The sequence below is a fragment of the Pristiophorus japonicus genome, chromosome 5, assembly GCF_044704955.1.
Source record: "Pristiophorus japonicus isolate sPriJap1 chromosome 5, sPriJap1.hap1, whole genome shotgun sequence".
In the NCBI taxonomy this organism is placed as follows: domain Eukaryota; kingdom Metazoa; phylum Chordata; class Chondrichthyes; family Pristiophoridae; genus Pristiophorus; species Pristiophorus japonicus.
Genome location: NC_091981.1, coordinates 241,534,830 through 241,552,569, shown reverse-complemented (window position 1 = coordinate 241,552,569; position 17,740 = coordinate 241,534,830). Strand labels below are relative to the sequence as shown.

General features: G+C 45.2%; 1 protein-coding gene across 1 annotated transcript in view; it reads right to left on the bottom strand.

Annotated features, from left to right (window-relative positions):
• gad2 (glutamate decarboxylase 2) overlaps window positions 1–15,499 on the bottom strand; it is a 164,831-nt gene extending 149,332 nt beyond the window's left edge. Inside the window, exons 1-3 of the mRNA XM_070880084.1 lie at window positions 15,430–15,499; window positions 14,329–14,388; window positions 8,502–8,651 (exon numbers count right to left, since the gene is read on the bottom strand). Coding sequence (XP_070736185.1) covers window positions 8,502–8,651; window positions 14,329–14,388; window positions 15,430–15,499 — 280 coding nt within the window. The remainder of the gene's footprint in view (window positions 1–8,501; window positions 8,652–14,328; window positions 14,389–15,429) is intronic.
• Between the last annotated feature and the right edge of the window lie 2,241 nt (window positions 15,500–17,740).

The following is a 17,740-nucleotide window of genomic DNA, read 5'->3' as shown; positions in this document are numbered from 1 at the left end:
TTCCCATCCCCCTTGAGCAAGTTAATCATGGCGATCCCATGCTAATAAGTTGAGAGTGATCACATAATGCTTCCTGCTCCATTTTCCTTAGTCTTCATTTGGTGATGGCCCATCTATAGAGTTATAGGTGTTCCCACTGCTATTGGACCATCCTCCTTATGCCCAACCTGTTCAGATCAGAGGAGCTGAGAATGGTCTGGATCCAAAGTCTTGCAGCCAGCCAGTAGATACTGTTTTTCCTTCCACAGGGTCAATAGAGGGAGACAATAGGTGTAGGCTTCAGGCTTCTGTTTTTGAATAGCAGCCAGAAGGCCCTGCTGTCCTTCCCTATGTCCAGGCATAAGCCTCTGCCAAATTTGTATTATTGCGCTGGGGTGCCCCTGGCCATGCAGTAAAGTAAATAGTGTTTTCAGAGCTCTGTCATCAGTGTAATGGGCTATATGGCTTCCTTCTGTGCTTAAGATATGGGGACCACTCCTGCCCTCCACCCTATCACAGTCGGCTCCCTTTTGTTATTTTCCTGACACTGTATTTGCTTAAAAGCTGCTCATCTCTAACATCAATTTCTATTTTTACTTCTTTGAATTTTATCTTTTATTCCCTATTTTTTCCATACAGCTTGGGGTCACCTACCAACTAGTACATTTTATTTTCAATCCCCTCACAAACATTAATACAAAAAAATATTGTGGAAACCATAATTCCCAGGGTAAATCGATTGGACACTGATAATATTGGTAATCACTCTCCAATTCCTATTATGTATATTTTACTAGTCAATAACATTAGGGCTGACCTAATAGAGGTCTTTAAAATTATGAAAGGGTTTGATAGGGCAGCTATAAGACTAGGGGCTGTGAATATAAAATAGTCGCTATTAAATCCAAAATAATAAAGAATTCAGGAGTAACTTCATTATCAAGAGAGTGATTAGAATTTGGAACTTGCTACCACATGGAGTAGTTGAGGCAAATACCATAGATGCCTTTTAGGGGAAAGGGGATAAGTAGGGAGCAAGGAATAGAAGGATATGCAGATAGGTTTAGATGGGGTAAGGTGGGAGGAGGCTCATATGAAGCATAAACACCAGCACAGACCAGTTGGGCAGAATGGCCTGTTTTTGTGCTGTAAATTTTATGTAATTCTACATATGTTCTTATGTTCTTATAATACAAGCTAGAATCCTTCCAGACACTTTTGGTTGGGGCTGTCCTCAATCTGGTGGGATTTCTGCTGATTGTAAAATTCAGACCATCATGTCAATCATATTATCCTCATCCATCAATTGCATTATAAGTTCAAAGAATTGCAATGAATATAGTCAATATGATTAACCTTTCACAAACCTGTCATGGCGAAAATACAATTAACGAATTTCCTTTTCAATATTTTTCAAAATCTTGGCTGCTACCGATGTCAAGGTAACAGATCTATAATTTTCATAATATTGAACCACAACCTTCTAAACATTCAAATCACCAACCTTCTGGCAGCTGCTGTGTATTAAATGGGCTGAGAACAAGTTCTGCCACAGCCGCAAACTTCTAGCTTCATTGATTTGCATACTTTTTATTCTTAATAATCATGTTGGATATCAACCACTCTAGTTTCATATTTATATAAAAAACTTGTGCCAATGCCAGCACCGGACACTACACAAGAATTCCTCAGTAACGAGTCTTTTGTTCCTGTTACCCCCTCCCCTGTCACTTCACAGCAACACAGCCGTGATTGTGAACTCAGTGATACATGACATTACTGGTGTTAAAACATAGCACTCATTACATGATATATTCATTGGTGCTGCAATAAGCTGATTCACTTGGTAAATAAGAAATTGCAGCTCATTTGCGTCATGTTGAGAAATTTTGGGAAAATTGTGGACCTTTATCAGTCCATACTGGAAATACACGAAGCAGCCTCTGTATGTAACCTATTACTGGCTCTAACAATTGTGTCTATTAACAGATCTTTCACGCTTGGCTGGTGCACCTTTCATCCATTAATATTATTGGTGTGTTGCCTTTGATTTTCCTAATTATCGTTGAAACTCATCGTGCTTTGATTTCTTCTTTTTAATTTATATGTGGAATCAGCGATCTCAGGGTTTGTCAGTATATTTTTCAATTCAGTTCCAAGATGCATAACAGGTTGCTACGACTGGTGATTAATATTCGGGTCACATCTTCAAGGTGGTGGCCCAAATACTGTGTATTAAGCTCTTTGTCAGACGCTCCCTCTACATCATTTTCACGTGACAATATTTGTAAAATAAACAAATTGTTGATAAAAATTCTACTAATTTGTAAAACATATTTCTTGCTCTCAGTCACCTTGGGGGAAGATTTACTCCCTCGCCTGTTTGCAGTGAAATCACAAACCTATTTATAAGGAATACATTTCTGATGTGACCACAAATATTGAAGAGGAAATCTTGCATTCCCCTTATGTGTTGACAATGTGGAAAATATTGATAAGTGTGTACTAGTGGAGCGATCTCCTGGAGGGTGAGCAAACTCAAATTAAGACCTTTAAAGGTTTCTGTCTTCATGAAAGATGTTTGGCAAAAACCTTGTTTTTGTTTGAGGAGAAAAGAGCCAGAAAAGTTATATGTTGTTTTTGTCATAATGGCACAAATGATACATTTCAGCAAATTTATCATTACATCTTGTAACTGTAACTATAGAAAAGATGTTCTTAAAATGTGGAATGAGAAAAGGCCATTTTGAACTATTGTTCCTGTTCCTTTTGCAGACCATAAGCAGCTCACTTTATTATGGAACTTAACCCATTGCAACACTACAAAGTTTTTCCCTACATCAAGCCAAATTTTAGAGTATTTATCTAGCCTTACATTACAGATTATTCATTTGCGATTGATTGTCATGGCCGTTCCAGAGTCCCTACAGCTCAGGCTTTATCAAATTTCACACCACAGTCTTATTGATAATCTCTACCTGTATTTATTCTGTTAACCACCAATCCCATCTTTAACCAGATATTTATCCAGCTCTTTCTGAAAGTTGTTAACTGATGATGCACATACTATTCATTTAATTAAATTACATTTCATCCATCATCCTGGCTCCATTTCCTTAACAGCTCTGGGCCCATTACAATGCTATCCATCTCACTTGTATTCATTGCAGGATCAAATAGCTTGGTTATCCCAACCTCTTATCAGCATTTTAAAACTATATTACAATACTGTCCTCCACAACACTTTATGAACAGTCTCAACAGCAGGGGCCCAGAATAGATCCTTTAGAATTTTGCTAGCCATTGTCCCAGTAACAGGTTTTTCCATGTATCACCATTTTCTACTTTATATTGCTGTCAGTCTCAATCTAACTATCAAATTTACAATTAATTCCACATGGCTCAGTCTTCTGTAAAAACTTCACATGTGCAACTTCATCAAATGCCTTTGGAAAGTCCTGATTAAATTAGATCCAATTGACTGATTTTGTCCATTCTCAACAGATTCCAGGAGTTTAATGAGGTGATGCTGCCCTTTCTTTATGGCCTATCTGCTCTTTAGATGAACACTGATCACATTCTGTATAATTCCCAAATCCATACCTCATTTTCTTCTGTCAAGAAAACAGTTGAAGAGCAACTTTCCAACTTTGGAGGGCAGCAAAGGGTTAATTTATCGACTTTGCACACCTGGCAGGAAGCCCGGTTCCACCTGGAGGTTATATTGGAAACTTGGATACTTACTGTGCATGATTTTCTGATCATTTAAATGAATGCAGCGTATGCTTAAATTTTTGATTTTGGTGGGCTAGATTCTTACTTGGAGCGAAAACTCAGGAATTTAACTTATTTTTGTCTTCCAGTCCTTAAGTACATCCACTGCATTCACTGGACTCATAAACCATAGCTGTGACTATTCCACTCTCAGTTCTTTGAGGTTAATAAAGTGCGTCTGTTCTAGTTTGGGTGCGAAGTCTACTTGTAACTCCTTGAGCTTCTTCATAGCAGATGCTTTACTGATGTCTGCATGTTGTACCAAAATAACTGGATCCAGAATCTGTCAGGCCTTCCTTCATGAAGACTGAAAGGAGGACTTATTTAACACCTCTGCTATTTCCTGATCCTGTAGTATTTTCCCCACTCATCCGTTTGGAAGTTATGTTGTCTTTTACCCTCTGGGTACAGCTAAAAATGTTTTCAGATCCCTGTTTGAATTGATAATTATTTTCTTACCTCTTCAGTGAAGATGAGATCCCTTAAAAGACAGTGGTCTAGAACCTGCACGTTTGTGGTTTTCGCCCAAAAATGGGCGATATTTCCGGGATGAGCATTAAAAAAGGGTTTTCAGATTGCCGGCTTCTCGCCCATTCTCAAAGCACCTAGTTACCACTTTTAAAAATGGGTGTTACCGTGAGCGATATAAAATGGGCGGTAGCATTAAATTATTTTGACCTTCTGCCGTAAAGTGTGGCCGTCCTTAGCAAAGGCATGGCAACATTCGATTCCCATGATTCTGGAGGTCAAGGGTCATCATGACATGCGCAGAAGAGGAGACGGAGAGAGAGGGAGCTCAGAGGGACTGAAGGTGTGGCTGGGTGTGGTGTGGCTGCTTTGGGAGGAAGGAGGGAGACTTTAGAGCTTCACAGCAAGTAGGCAAACGAAAAGTAGCTGTTACCAGCCACATATTTGACCGAATTTGGCCTATAATGGAGAGAGAGGAGGAGGCAACACAGCACGCTGTGGACACTGATGCTGGAGAGAGCAGTGAGGTGAGAGAGGAGTACATTGGAGGGCGCAAAAGAGCCAGGAGGTTCTCGGGCGAGGCAAATGCCTCCCTCCTGTGCTGGGGTGATTTGACACAGGGAGGGCGTGGGAAGCCCACCCCAAAGGCATACCAGAAGATATGGACCGAGATAGCAGAGGTGGTCTCGTCGGTGACCAACAAGGTGCGAGAGGGCAACCAATTCCGCAAACGATGGAACGGCCTTGTCGGATCCGCAAGAGTACGTATTACATTGATTTACATGTACTTATATATTTATGTAATTTCTTTTGTAACAGTCATGAGTGACTATCATCAGATGTGAGGTCTTTCACTTTTACCAGGAATGTTTTACTCAAAGCCTGCAGTCACGGTGTACGTCTTCAGGTAATGAATGATAATTATCATAATAATCATGATTACATCTGCAGGTTATGTGTTGTATCAGTCTCTGTGACAGTACCTAGCAATGATATCATGCAATGATCTCATGCCATGTCATTATGTCACCTTTTACAGAAGAAGCTATCGACGATGAGGTCCATGCAGAGGCGAACGGGTGGGGGGCCACCAGTCCCCAGCGACATCACTGACACAGAGGAGCAGGTGCTCGCACTCGTGGGAAAGCACCCCCAGACAGCCACGGACGCATCTGCAGACCCTGAAGTGAGTAAAGCTTACACCATTGCGTGATGTAAAGTCAATAGATGCCACACCCACTCATATCCGAACAATCATATATGATAGATGATTTCTAAAATTGTCATATAAATAATGATAGCCTAATGAAAATCATTGGAATGTAAATGTGTTGATGGTCATGAAATGTGATGTCTGATGATTTTGATAGTGGTGGTGCTTTTGTCGTGCATATGCTGTGTGTAGCGCTGGACTCATCTTGTCACCCTAGCACCCCCTTCTCCTCTAATAACTTCATTTGTGTTTTGTAGCTCAGCCAACAGCATGTCCCAGGGCAAGACCACAGAGGCCAGAAGGTGGGGGCGCGGGGCAGGAGTCGGCGGACGATTCTACTACATCTGGTGCTGAGGAGCTCCGATTCTCGCCCGACAATCCGCTGGGTCTGTTCTCCACGGATGAGAGCGCCGACTTCGAGGAACCTGCATCGCCACGCTCCAGAAGCCATTCCATCCCAAGGCCATCTAGTGGTCTTCTGGTCATTCCCATCTCCACTCTGGAGGTACCGGGCCCAAGTACCTCATCATAGGGCGCCCCATTTGTCCCCAAGATGGCGCTGACCCCGCGGAGGTCCCGTGGATGTGGCAGGTCTGTTCCACGAGCGCCACATGACAGGCGAGAGATGATACAGTTGTCCAGGAGGACTGTAGACATTGGTGACCAGCTCATCGAAGCATTGGGGGCATATCCCGACTGCTGGTCACCATCTCCAGCACCATGACTGAGTACATTCCGTGCATTCCTGGATGCAATAGCCAGGGACACTGCTGGCAGAGGCCTCCCAGTGCTCCCCGAGCGCGACACTCCACCCCTAGGTACCGCAGCACCACTGTGAATGACAGATGAGAGCAAGGACCAAGATCCTGCTTGTGCATCAGAGAATGTTGCCCCTTCAGCACCACCCGCTCCTGTACCTGTGCAACCATCGCCTCTGCCTTCATCCCCCTCAATGAGGCACCACCTGAGGAGCTCCTCGGCCAGGTGCCGTGGAGCAAGGAGGGGAAGGGGTAGAGGTGGGGAGAGGAAGGGGACGGGGGGATGGAAAGTGAGGTGCATGTGCGCAGGTGATGGCTCTGTTATATCTCCATCTGGGTGTATGCAATCTGTTGCAATGTATGGGGGCTGGGGAACCACGCTCCTGCTTTACTTTTGTATTCTGTTGCTGGACATGTTGACTATGTGATTTATGTCAATGGTGGAAAAAGTGGGGTGTGGGCAGGGGTTGGGTGTTATTGGCTGTGAAGCTTATGATTTGGGACCAATGTTGGTATAAAATTTTTGTTATTGAACATAACCTTGTTGCGCATTGTCTCAGATAGCTGCACCATTACACATTGGTGATTCCTTAACATGAAAGGGTTAAATACAACTTAACATCAATCAACGTAAATTTTAACTGTCACCAAGGTTGATGGGCACCATTGATGTCTGAGCTGCACACACACAGAAGTGTGTCAGCGTTGTCAACACTCTTTCAGGCAAATCGTTCAGATATCAGCTCCTCACTCTTATGAGTGAGATTTTAAAAATGTCAGTCACACCCCTGGCGTTCGTTCAGTTTTTGTGGGCGTTTTTTTGGGAGAGCGATATTGTGGGCGATATGTGTGCGAGGTGGTGAAATTGACGCTGGGCGATCGGCTGGGCGTTAGTTAGGTAAATATGCTCTTCACGACAAAAAACAGTGGTCGGCGTTAATACTGAATCTCGGCGTTAAATCAGTGCGGAAATTAACGCAGGGCGATATTATGGGCGTTGATTTCGCCCATTCTGATGATTCCGCCCCAAAAAAGTGGGCGGGTGGTAATATTTTTTCCCGACTTTAAGCACATGGGGAAAGTAACGCTCGGCAATAAGTTTCCTAAAAATGGGCGTCAGTTTCCATTTTGTGCCTAAATGGGCGATATCTGGTCATTATACGTCATTTCAGCGGTAAAATGGGCGTTAAATGGGCGTTAAGCATAGAAAAAAAATGCAGTTTCTAACCCAGTGTCACTCCATTTTAAAGACAAAGTACAGGGTCAGATTTTTAGAGTTTAGTATTCTGACACTAATCAATAAATGAACTGTATTGAGGATCTGTACTGAATTTTTACAAACAAAAAAACATTCCAGTCTATTCACTAGCTTTATGAGTCCATTAATTTTCATTGAGCTATTGTAAATGAGGACTTAAATTAATTAACAATTTAGTGATTCGCAAAGTACTTGCTGCTTTCCCCTCACTGATTCCAGTACAGAATTATTATTTCACCACAAAGCATTTCAGTTAATCAACCTTTGAATCCCCCCCACCGCCCCATCTTATCTTTTCACTCTCTCAGGCTTTTTAAATATTCTTGCCTTCTGGCCTTACTTGTTGCTACATTCCCAGCTAGCTCCTTCGATGTTACCTCCAGCACTTAATGGAAGTATGTTAGCAAAATCAACATTAATGATCAGTAATAAATAAAATGGTGACTAGGTCTCCACATCCTGGGTGACACACTATAAGGAGCGTGCAATGCAAATACAACTCTTGCCACGCAATATTTCCAGATATTTTGCAGCATCTGTAGTATAGCAATGGAGAATAAAGTGAGTTTAGTTAGTCTCAATCTAGTGCCTGGTAGATAACAGCTTTCAAATGTGGCCTCACGCTTGGAATTCCAAAAATATTGGCACTTTCCTTCCTTACCTAACAGGATTCAAAATGTATAATGTCTTGCATGGAATTCTCTACCGCAGAGAGTTGTTGATGCCAGTTCATTGGATATAGTCAAGAGGGAGTTAGATTTACCCTTACGGTTAAAGGGATCAAGGCATATGGAGAGAAAGCAGGAAAGGGGTACTGAGGTGAATGATCAGCCATGATCTTATTGAATGGTGGTGCAGGCTCAAAGGGCCGAAAGGCCTACTCCTGCACCTAGTTTCTATGTTTCTATTACACCAACTTAGATTCACAGCCATAGTCTATCACTGTAATTATGTCAATCTATTCATGTAGTCCACAAATAATCAAGAAAAAGCCAAATAATTAAATTTGAAGCTAGTCCATTATTTCCATTATTTTCACAGATTATCTTACCTGTTGCATGCAAGACGGATAGGTTGATTTGAAGTTTTTGACAAGAACATGGAGTTTTTCTGCAGGTACAGACGAGATTGGTTTCCAGGGACGCTGTGTCCTCCTTAACAACAGTATCCGTGGGCCTCTGCCCATCACCATACAAGAATGCTGGTATTGAAAGCAAAAACAGAAGATTCACAATGCTATTCACATTCACGTGCTATTAACAGCTTTTACTTTATGTCACAGCTGGCAGTTCTGCTCCTTTTCTCACCATCCTCAATTGGAGGCAAATTGGGCCATGGTCCACTGTGGCTCAGCCCAAGTGTCTCAGCCAGTCCTCATTAGTGAGCATAGACAGTGTCAGCGGAGGAGAGGGAGGGAGGCACCAGAGTCAAGCTCAATCCTGTCATCATTTGATGTCTACACTTTCCAACAGGAGTCACTGGATGGTAATCAAGAGTGGGAAATTGGACAGATTTTTCCCCCCTTCCTTAACCAAGGAATACTGAGCTAGTGGAGCGTTCCCACCGCCATCCTGGCTGAGATCAGTAACTCAGCACAGACCCGGAACTGACCCTGGAAGCTTCCATCATTATGACAGCTGCATTTTTAAATAATTTTAATCATATGTCACAGATGTTCTTATAGTATTTGAAAGAAAACAGAATATGATGTAAATTTAGAAGAATGCCTAGTTCAGTCTAAAACAAAGTGTTGCACTGCCAATTCAGAGTGAACCATGCGTGTTTGTTAAGATAATTATATCATTATACATAATCATTAATTGAGTGTGATGAGGTCAGAATATGACATTCTAACAAATGATACTATTGCTGATCACAATTACAGACACAGTGATGCACACAGTAGTCCATGTGCATGGACACAGAGGTCCTGTTGGAGATATTTATCCAGCAAGCAGAGGTAACAAGTGTTGTTCCATAAATAACCTAGCCACAGGGTCCCTACCATACTTACTTCTTATGCCATGCTTTTCATAGCTGATATTATAAACTAACTGAAAATCTTAACTTTTAATAAGTTTGCTTATAATCATTAGTGGAGTTAGAACCATAGAAGGAGAAAGCCGTTCAGCTCATTGTGTCAGTCTTGGCTCTTTGCCAGAGAAATCCATAACTAATCTCACTGCCCTGCTCATGGACCTTCCTCTGCTTCAAGTATTGATCTAATTTTCCCTTAAATTATACAATGGTCTCTGCCTCAACTATTCCCCTGTGGCAAAACATTCCATGAATCCGTTGGTAAGGATCACGGCCTGCATGTCATCGTGAAGCAGGCAAAGGATGTTGACAAACTTTTGCGGGCATCTGAAACAGAGGAGGATGCTCCATAGGCCCTCGTGGTTGACAGTGTCAAAGGCCTTTGTAAGATCGAAAAAGGCCATGTATAAGGACTGGCGCTGCTCCCTGCATTTTTCCTGTCGAGCTGCAAAGATCATGCCCAACGCAAAGAGCATGAAGAGGCCAAACGCAGGCAGCGGAAGGAGCATGCGGCAAACCAGCACCACCGACCCTTTCCCTTGATGAATGTCTGTCCCACCTGTAACAGGGTCTGTGGCTCTCGTATCGGACTGTTCAGCCATCAAAGAACTCACTTTGGGAGTGGAAGCAAGTCCTCCTCGATTCCGAGGGATTGCCTATGAATGAATGGAGTGACATTATTGCATCTGGAAATGGTGGTAATGATCTAATGGTTTGGCTGTGTAGGATAATCATGGTATACAAGTGTATCTTGGTATTCTGTAGTGGTGTGACCGCAAGAGGTAGTGGTATAATTGTGTGTCTAAGTAGGATAGTAGTGGTATCATGGTGCATGTGGATTGGGTAGCAGAGGTTTGAGGTTCTAGAAAGACTGTCTGAACTTAAAGTTGATAAGTCACCAGGACCGGATGGGATACATCCTCGGATGATGAGGGAGGTTAATGAGAAACTCGTGGAGGTACTCGCCATAATCTTCCAATCCTCCTTAGATACGGCAGATGGTGGCAGAGGACTGGAGAATTGCAAATGTTACACCCTTGCTCAAAAAAGGGTGTAAGGATAAACCCAGCAACTACAGGCCAGTCAGTTAACAACAGTAGTGGGGAAGCTTTTGCAAATGATTATCAGGGACAAAGTTAACAGTCACTTGGACAAGTGTCGATTAGTTAAGATTTGTTAAAGGCAAATCGGGTTTAATCAACTTGATCAAGCTTTTTGATGAGGTAACAGAGAGGGTTGATGAGGGAAAAGTGGTTGACGTGGTGTACATGGACTTCCAAAAGGCGTTTGATAAAATGCCACATAATAGGCTTGCCAGCAAAGTTGAAGCCCATGGAATAAAAGGGACAGTGGCAGCATGGATACGAAATTGGTTAAGTGACAGGAAACAGAGAGTAGTGGTGAACAGTTGTTTTTCGGACTGACAGAAGTATACAGTGGTGTTCCCCAGGGGTCGGTACTAGAACCATTGCTTTTCTTGATACAGGTTGAACCTCCCTTATCCAGAACTCCCTTATCCGGAACTAGCCCTCGTCTGGAATCATTCCCAGCCACCGGGTGGCACATGCGTAGAACTCCGACATGAACAAATTGAACAAATTGAAGACCTTCCTCGCTGCCGACTCCTGCAATCGCTGGTCTGACCCCGCGATCCACGGCCCCCACCCCACCTACCCACGATCTCTCTGCCGCACTCCAAGCCCCAAGCCAGCCAACCCCGATATCCCCTTGCTCAGTATCTGTACCATCCAATTTAATGTGACCACTCCTCATCTGGAAAAATCCCTTATCCAGAATAGGTCAGGTCTCAAGGGTTCCGGATAAGGGAGGTTCAACCTGTATATATTAATGACTTTGACTTGGGAGTACAGGGCATAATTTCAAAAGTTGCAGATGACACAAAACTTGAAATTATAGTGAACAGTGAGGAGGATACTGATAGACTTCAAGAGGATGTAGACAGGCTGGTGAAATAGGCAGACATGTGGCAGTTGAAATTTAATGCAGAAAATTGCTAAGTGATACATTTTGGAAGGAAGAATGAAGAGAGTCAATATAAACTAAAAGGTACAATTCTAAAGGGGGTGCAGGAACAGAGAGACCAAGGGGTATATCAGCATAAGTCATTGAAGGTGGCAGGGCATGTTCAGAAAGCGGTTAAAAAAGCAAACGGGATCCTGGTCTTAACAGACAGAAGCATACCATACAAAAACAACTGGAGTATTGTATCCAATTCTGGGCACTACACTTTAGGAAGGATGTGAAGGCCTTAGAGAGGGTGCACAAAAGATTTATGAAAATGATTCCAGGGATGGAGGATTTCAGTTACATGGATAGACTGGCAAAGCTGGTGTTGTTCTTAGAGCAGAGAAGGTTGAGAGGAGATTTGATAGAAGTGTTGAAAATCGTGAGGGCTCTAGACAGAGCAGACAGAGAGAAACTGTTCCCATTGACGGAAGGGTCGCAAACCAGAAGACACAGATTTAAGGTGATTGGCAAAAGAACCAAAGGTGACATGAGGAAAAAAATTTTATGCGCCGAGTGGTTAAGATCCGGAATGCACTTCCTAAAAGGGTGTTGGAGGCAGATTCAATTGCGGCTTACAATAGGGATTTGGATAAGTACCTGAAGGAGAAAAATTGCAGGGACTGCGGGGAAAGGGCGTGGGAGTGGGACTAGCTGAAGTGCTCTTGCTGAGATCTGGCACGGGCTCAGCAAGCCGAATAGCCTCTTTCTGTGCTGCAACCATTCTATGATTCTATGGTATGTTGGGTAGGATAATGCTAATGTAATGGTGGGTCAGCATAGGCTAGTGATTGCCTAAAATTCTGTCATTGTTGGGTGATGGTGATGCAATTATGAGTTTGGAGAGAGTAATAATGCATCATGCTCGGATAATGGTTGTGTAGTAGTTGTATAACATTCTATCTGCGAAGAGTAGTGGTACTATATCTTGGTGTCTGAATGGGTAGTGCTTGACTTAAAACTGGGTGCATCAGCAATGGTGTAATGAAGCATCTGGATAGGCTAGTGGTAGTGTAATAATTGTTTAATGATTATTTGTCTGGTTTAGCAGACCAAGATTGTAAACAGCATATCTTGACATCACAATGCTGAAAAGAACCTCTTTTTGCTGTGCTTCACTCAAAATATCTCAGAGAAATGGATAGCCAGTCTGACAAGTTGATTGAAATTATCTACTGCTAGCTTAGACGAAACAGTCTGAGCCATCACTGACTAGGAACAAAATTCAGTTGTTCAATTTTCAAGAGTAAAAATAAAATCAAATAAACGTGAAAGAAAAGTGAAAAATATATGAATCTAAACTAACATTGCCTCTGATAAAGCATGGCAAAATAATGCAATGAATAGCTGTATTCCAATTTAACAAATGATTTTTTTTTACTGTAATTGTTTGGACAGAATCAATTTATTTTATAGGTTTGTAGCCACTAAAATCTGAAATTTTAAGACTGAAAAGGTAACAGCATTCACCAGCTTTACCTTGATTTTTTATATTGGTGACATGTGAAAAGGACTGTTCTTCTGAGTATCACTTAAACCAAATCCTCCACCAGAGCAAACATTCTATTTCTGCTTTATTATCATAAGAACCAAACATCAAATGCAGTCCTTACCAATTTAAAGTTCTTTATTCGATTTTTTGGTTGTGGGTTCAAGTCCCACTCCAGTGACTTGAGCACAAAAAAATCTTGGCTGACATTCCAGTGTTAAACTGAGGCCCTGTCTGCTCTCTTAAGTGGACGTAAAAGATCCCATGGCACTATTTCAAAGAGGAGCAGGGGAGTTATTCCTGGTGTCCTAGCTAATAGTCATCCCTCAATCAACATAACAAAAAAAACATTATCTGGTCATTATCACATTGCTGTTTGTAGCTTGCTGAGCGCAAATTGGCTGCTGCGTTCCCTACATTACAATAATAGTGACTACACTCCAAAAGTACTTCATTGGCTGTAAAGCACTTTCAGACGTCCAGTGGTCGTGAAGGGCGCTATATAAATCCAAGTCTTTCTTTCCAGACAGAAACTTTGACGATGATGCTGTAACAATTGCAGTCAGTTATTAATTAGTAACCATCTTTTGGAAACCAATACAAAGATCAGAATATATAATTTTCAAATAAACATGTGGGTTGCTGCAGTCCAAGGAAATCGAAGTCGTTTTATTGCAACAACTGCTCGGTTGTTAAGACCATTTATGTTGAATATGACACTTTGGTCTTTTGGAGGTGCTGATGTCTTACAATGTTGTCTGTAACCCAGCTATTCGGGTATTAAATCTCTTCATCTCTCCATTTTACGAACAAGTATCTCTTGGGATTCACGATGTGTGATCTAAAACCAGGCTGCAATCACGGTGCACAGATCCTGTTCTGGCTGAAAAGATTAGGCAACGTCGGAGCAACCGGCACTTGGGAGATTCGCCTATCTGGTCCTTTTGACTGTCACCTTAAATTATCCTGATATTCAACTTCCCAGAATACGAACTGATTTATACTTCTGTTTTCAATTGGAGGGTTTACCTTGGACTGGAAGAGGCCATTGGGCCGACAGTTTGAGACGTTTAAATTACCCCTTCGTAGGTATGTTAATATAGGGGGATGGGACTCCGATCATCAGGTCACGTCAACCGTGCGTTTTAATCCAGTTCACTCATACTGGCAGCCTCGCAACTCCGCCAAATGAATATTATCCAGTCATGTCACCGGCAGACATGGGTTTTAACAAAAATATATTTTTAAAAAATCAATGTAGGGGTTGGTAAATTGATCCTAAACTTCTCGTAAGCCGATGAGAACAGAATCAAATGGTAAAACTCACCACAAAGCTTAGTTCCAATGCCGCCTGTGAACTTCTGAGCCATTTGACACCAGGCTGGGGCTGTAAAACACAACAAACAATCATGTATTAAGTCCACTCCTTTTGTTGGCTCTACCTGTGCACCAATTTCGGCTCAGCAGACCTGTTACTTCAGTTTGGTCTGAACCGGCTGAAGAAAAGCTGCTCTGAAGGGCCGCTTGTAAACAAGATGCATCATTGCTGTGTGTATTCCCGCTAAAAACTGCACATTGGAATCGGTCAGTGAAACTGCAAGAGTTCATCGAGTGGTCAGAGAGCCGGCCGACTCTCCGCTGGATTGGGCCGCTGGCCGGGATTTACGATGGACAGAAGCTCTAGCATCCTTTGAAAAAGTCATTTGTAAAAGTAATAAATCAAAACAATAGTTCCTATAGAGGGATTTATTGTTTTAAATTATCCCTTTTCAGATCCTTTATGGCCAGTTTCCTTCTACTATACAGTCAAGGGTGTTAAACGGTGATATAATTGCAACAGACTGGATTATATAGGAAATTATCAGTCAATAGTTAAGTCAAGCTTCAGAAATTGGTCATGAATTTAAAAAAAATTGTAAGTGAATTCTGCCATTGGAGGTTTTAGCCGAAGGGAATGAATATCCCGTGTACAGCAGTTGCAGGAAACAAATACAAACATACAAATTGCGATATGAATAAAATGATCTTCTTATTGCACACAGTATGTGATGCTTTAGATGTTGTTAGCGTCAAATAGCGGGTTCCTGCATATCCTTTGGATCCTTTTATCCATCGTCTGAACAACCTGTTCCATTCACCGAACAACCCAAAGCCATCAGTTGTTTTGGGTCACTACACCGTAAACAGAGCTGATCTATTTGGTGAGAAAAAAACTCAATAAAACCCAAACGCGTAGATTTCTTTATTTAGAAATCATATTCTCCAGGTGGTGTCTACATTGTCCTGTCACCCAGGGGACAGGAGCTTTCAAACCGAACGTTGCTCGGTGTCTCTCGATTCCTTGAACTCTCCCCCCTCCCCCTCCCCTCTCTCTCTCTCCCTCCCCGCCTCCTTGAGCAGCTCCTTACACGTGTTGCCTTTGATTTACCTGCAGCCGAATTGTCCCCGGTTCCGGACCGCTGCCCCGACTCGTTGGAGAAGAAGCCGAGAGATGCCATGTCCACGCGGGGCTTGTGCGAGAGGACCGAGCTGCTGCTGCTGCTGGAGACGTGGAGACGGCGCTGCTCATCCGGAGCTCAGAGCCACATCCGAGCGAGAGCCGGGCGGGACCTGGAGCTGTCCGGGACCGGGAGCCGGGCGGGACCTGGAGCCGGCGGGAGCTGGAGCTGGGCGGGACCTGGAGCCGGGCGGGAGCTGGAGCCGGGTGGGACCGGGAGCCGGGCGGGACCTGGAGCTGTCCGGGACCGGGAGCCGGGCGGGACCGGGAGCCGGACCTGGAGCCGGGCGGGACCTGGAGCTGTCCGGGACCGGGAGCCGGGCGGGACCTGGAGCCGGGACCGGGAGCCGGGCGGGACCTCGAGCTGTCCGGGAGCCGGGCGGGACCTGGAGCTGGGGCGGGACCGGGAGCTGTCCGGAACTGAAGCCGGGCGGGACCTGGAGCTGGGCGGGATCGGGAACTGTCCGGGACCTGAAACCGGGCGGGACCTGGAGCCGGGCGGGACCGGGAGCTGTCCGGGACCTGGTGCTGAACGCGCCCGCCTCACGCGGCTCCCTGGAGGAAGGGGACAAGGCGGATCCTCCACACACTGGCTCTGCTGGAGCCCGGGCTCGCACCCAGCCGATCAGGCAGTCCTCCCGGGTCGGGGGCTGGGAGGGAAAGGCTCCGGGTTTGGGGTGTTTCTTCTGGAAAGTGCGGATCGATCTCAGCTACTTTGCATCGAAATCTTTGGCGCGCAAAAAACAGAGACAAGAGAGACAGAGAGAGGAAGGCGGGATGGGCTGGAGACCGCCACACAAATGTATTCCGCTCTGAAAGACAAACTTTCTCTCGGTTTTTTTTAACTGGCAAAAGCTTTCGAGGCGTTCTGACGTAATGCGGGGCAAGGGGGTGTGAATCTCTCAATGAGTCAGCCAGTCCTGTGTGTTTGGCAAATGTGAAGAGACGTGGCCGCCGGAGCATGGAGGCTGTGCAGGAGTCACAAGTCTGCCCCGGGATCTCGCGCTCCGGCATCCGGCCATTCCCGCCCGTCGGGCCATTGTGGCTTCGCGCTCCGAGCCTGGCTGTGGGCTCGCGTCACTCACCGGGGGAGAGGGGGGGGGGGGGAGGGAGAATGGGGAGAGAGGGACAGTGGGGGGGAGAGAGAATGGGGAGAGAGGGATAGTGGGGGGAGGGGGGAGAGAGGGAGGGAAGGGGAGAGAGAGGAAAAGGGTGGAGAGGGGAGCGAGGTGGGGGAGGGGAGGAGAGAAAGGGGGAGAGAGGAAAAGGCGAGAGAGGAGAGGGGAGCGAGGTGGGGGAGGGGAGGAGGAGAGACGGGGAGGAGGAGAAGGAGGTGGGGGGGAGGAGGAGAAGGAGGTGGGGGGGAGGAGGAGAGAGGGGGAGGAGGGGAGGGGAGAGAGATGGGGAGGGGAAGAGAGATGGGGAGGAGAGACGAGTGAGAGGCTGGGGGAAGAGGGAGGGAGGAGAAGGAATGGCTGGGAGGGGGGAAGAGGGGGGAGTGAGAGAGAGGGGATGGGGAGGACGAGAGGGAGGGAGGAGGGGAAGAGAGAAGAGGAGGGGAAGAGAGAAGAGAGGGGCAGGAGAGAAGAGAGGAGGGGGAGGGAGAGAGAGGGAGGGGGAGAGAGATGGGGAGGACGGGAGGGGGAGAGAAGAGAGGGGGAGGAGAGAAGAGGGGAGGGAGAGAGAGGGAGGGGAGAGAGATGGGGAGGACGGGAGGGGGAGAGAAGAGAGGGGGAGGAGAGAAGAGAGGAGGGGGAGGGAGGGAGGGGGAGAGAGATGGGGAGGGGGAGAGAAGAGAGGGGGAGGGAGAGAGATGGGGAGGACGGGAGGGGGAGAGGGAGGGAGGAGGGGGAGAGAGATGGGGAGGACGTGAGGGGGAGAGGGAGGGAGGAGGGGGAGAGAAGAGAGACGGGGGGGGGGGGGAAGGGAGAGAGAAAGGGAAAAGCCCGCGGGCTCCGACAGCAAGTAGGCGCCCCGCTCACTCACTCACTCACTCACTCCACTCACTCACATCAATTGCCGGCTGTGAGGGGAAAGTCTAAATGAGAACTCGTCGATCGGGATCCGCTCTTGTTGCACCGGACCGAAATAATCGCAGAAACACCACTTTCTCCATTTTAAAGAAAAACATCGTCGTCTCTTAAAACAAGGAAAACTCGTTCGCTCAGCGATTTCCTCGTGATGTTGCAATTCCAAACTCCCGAAGATCTACCCCAACACACACACACTCATTAAAAACAAA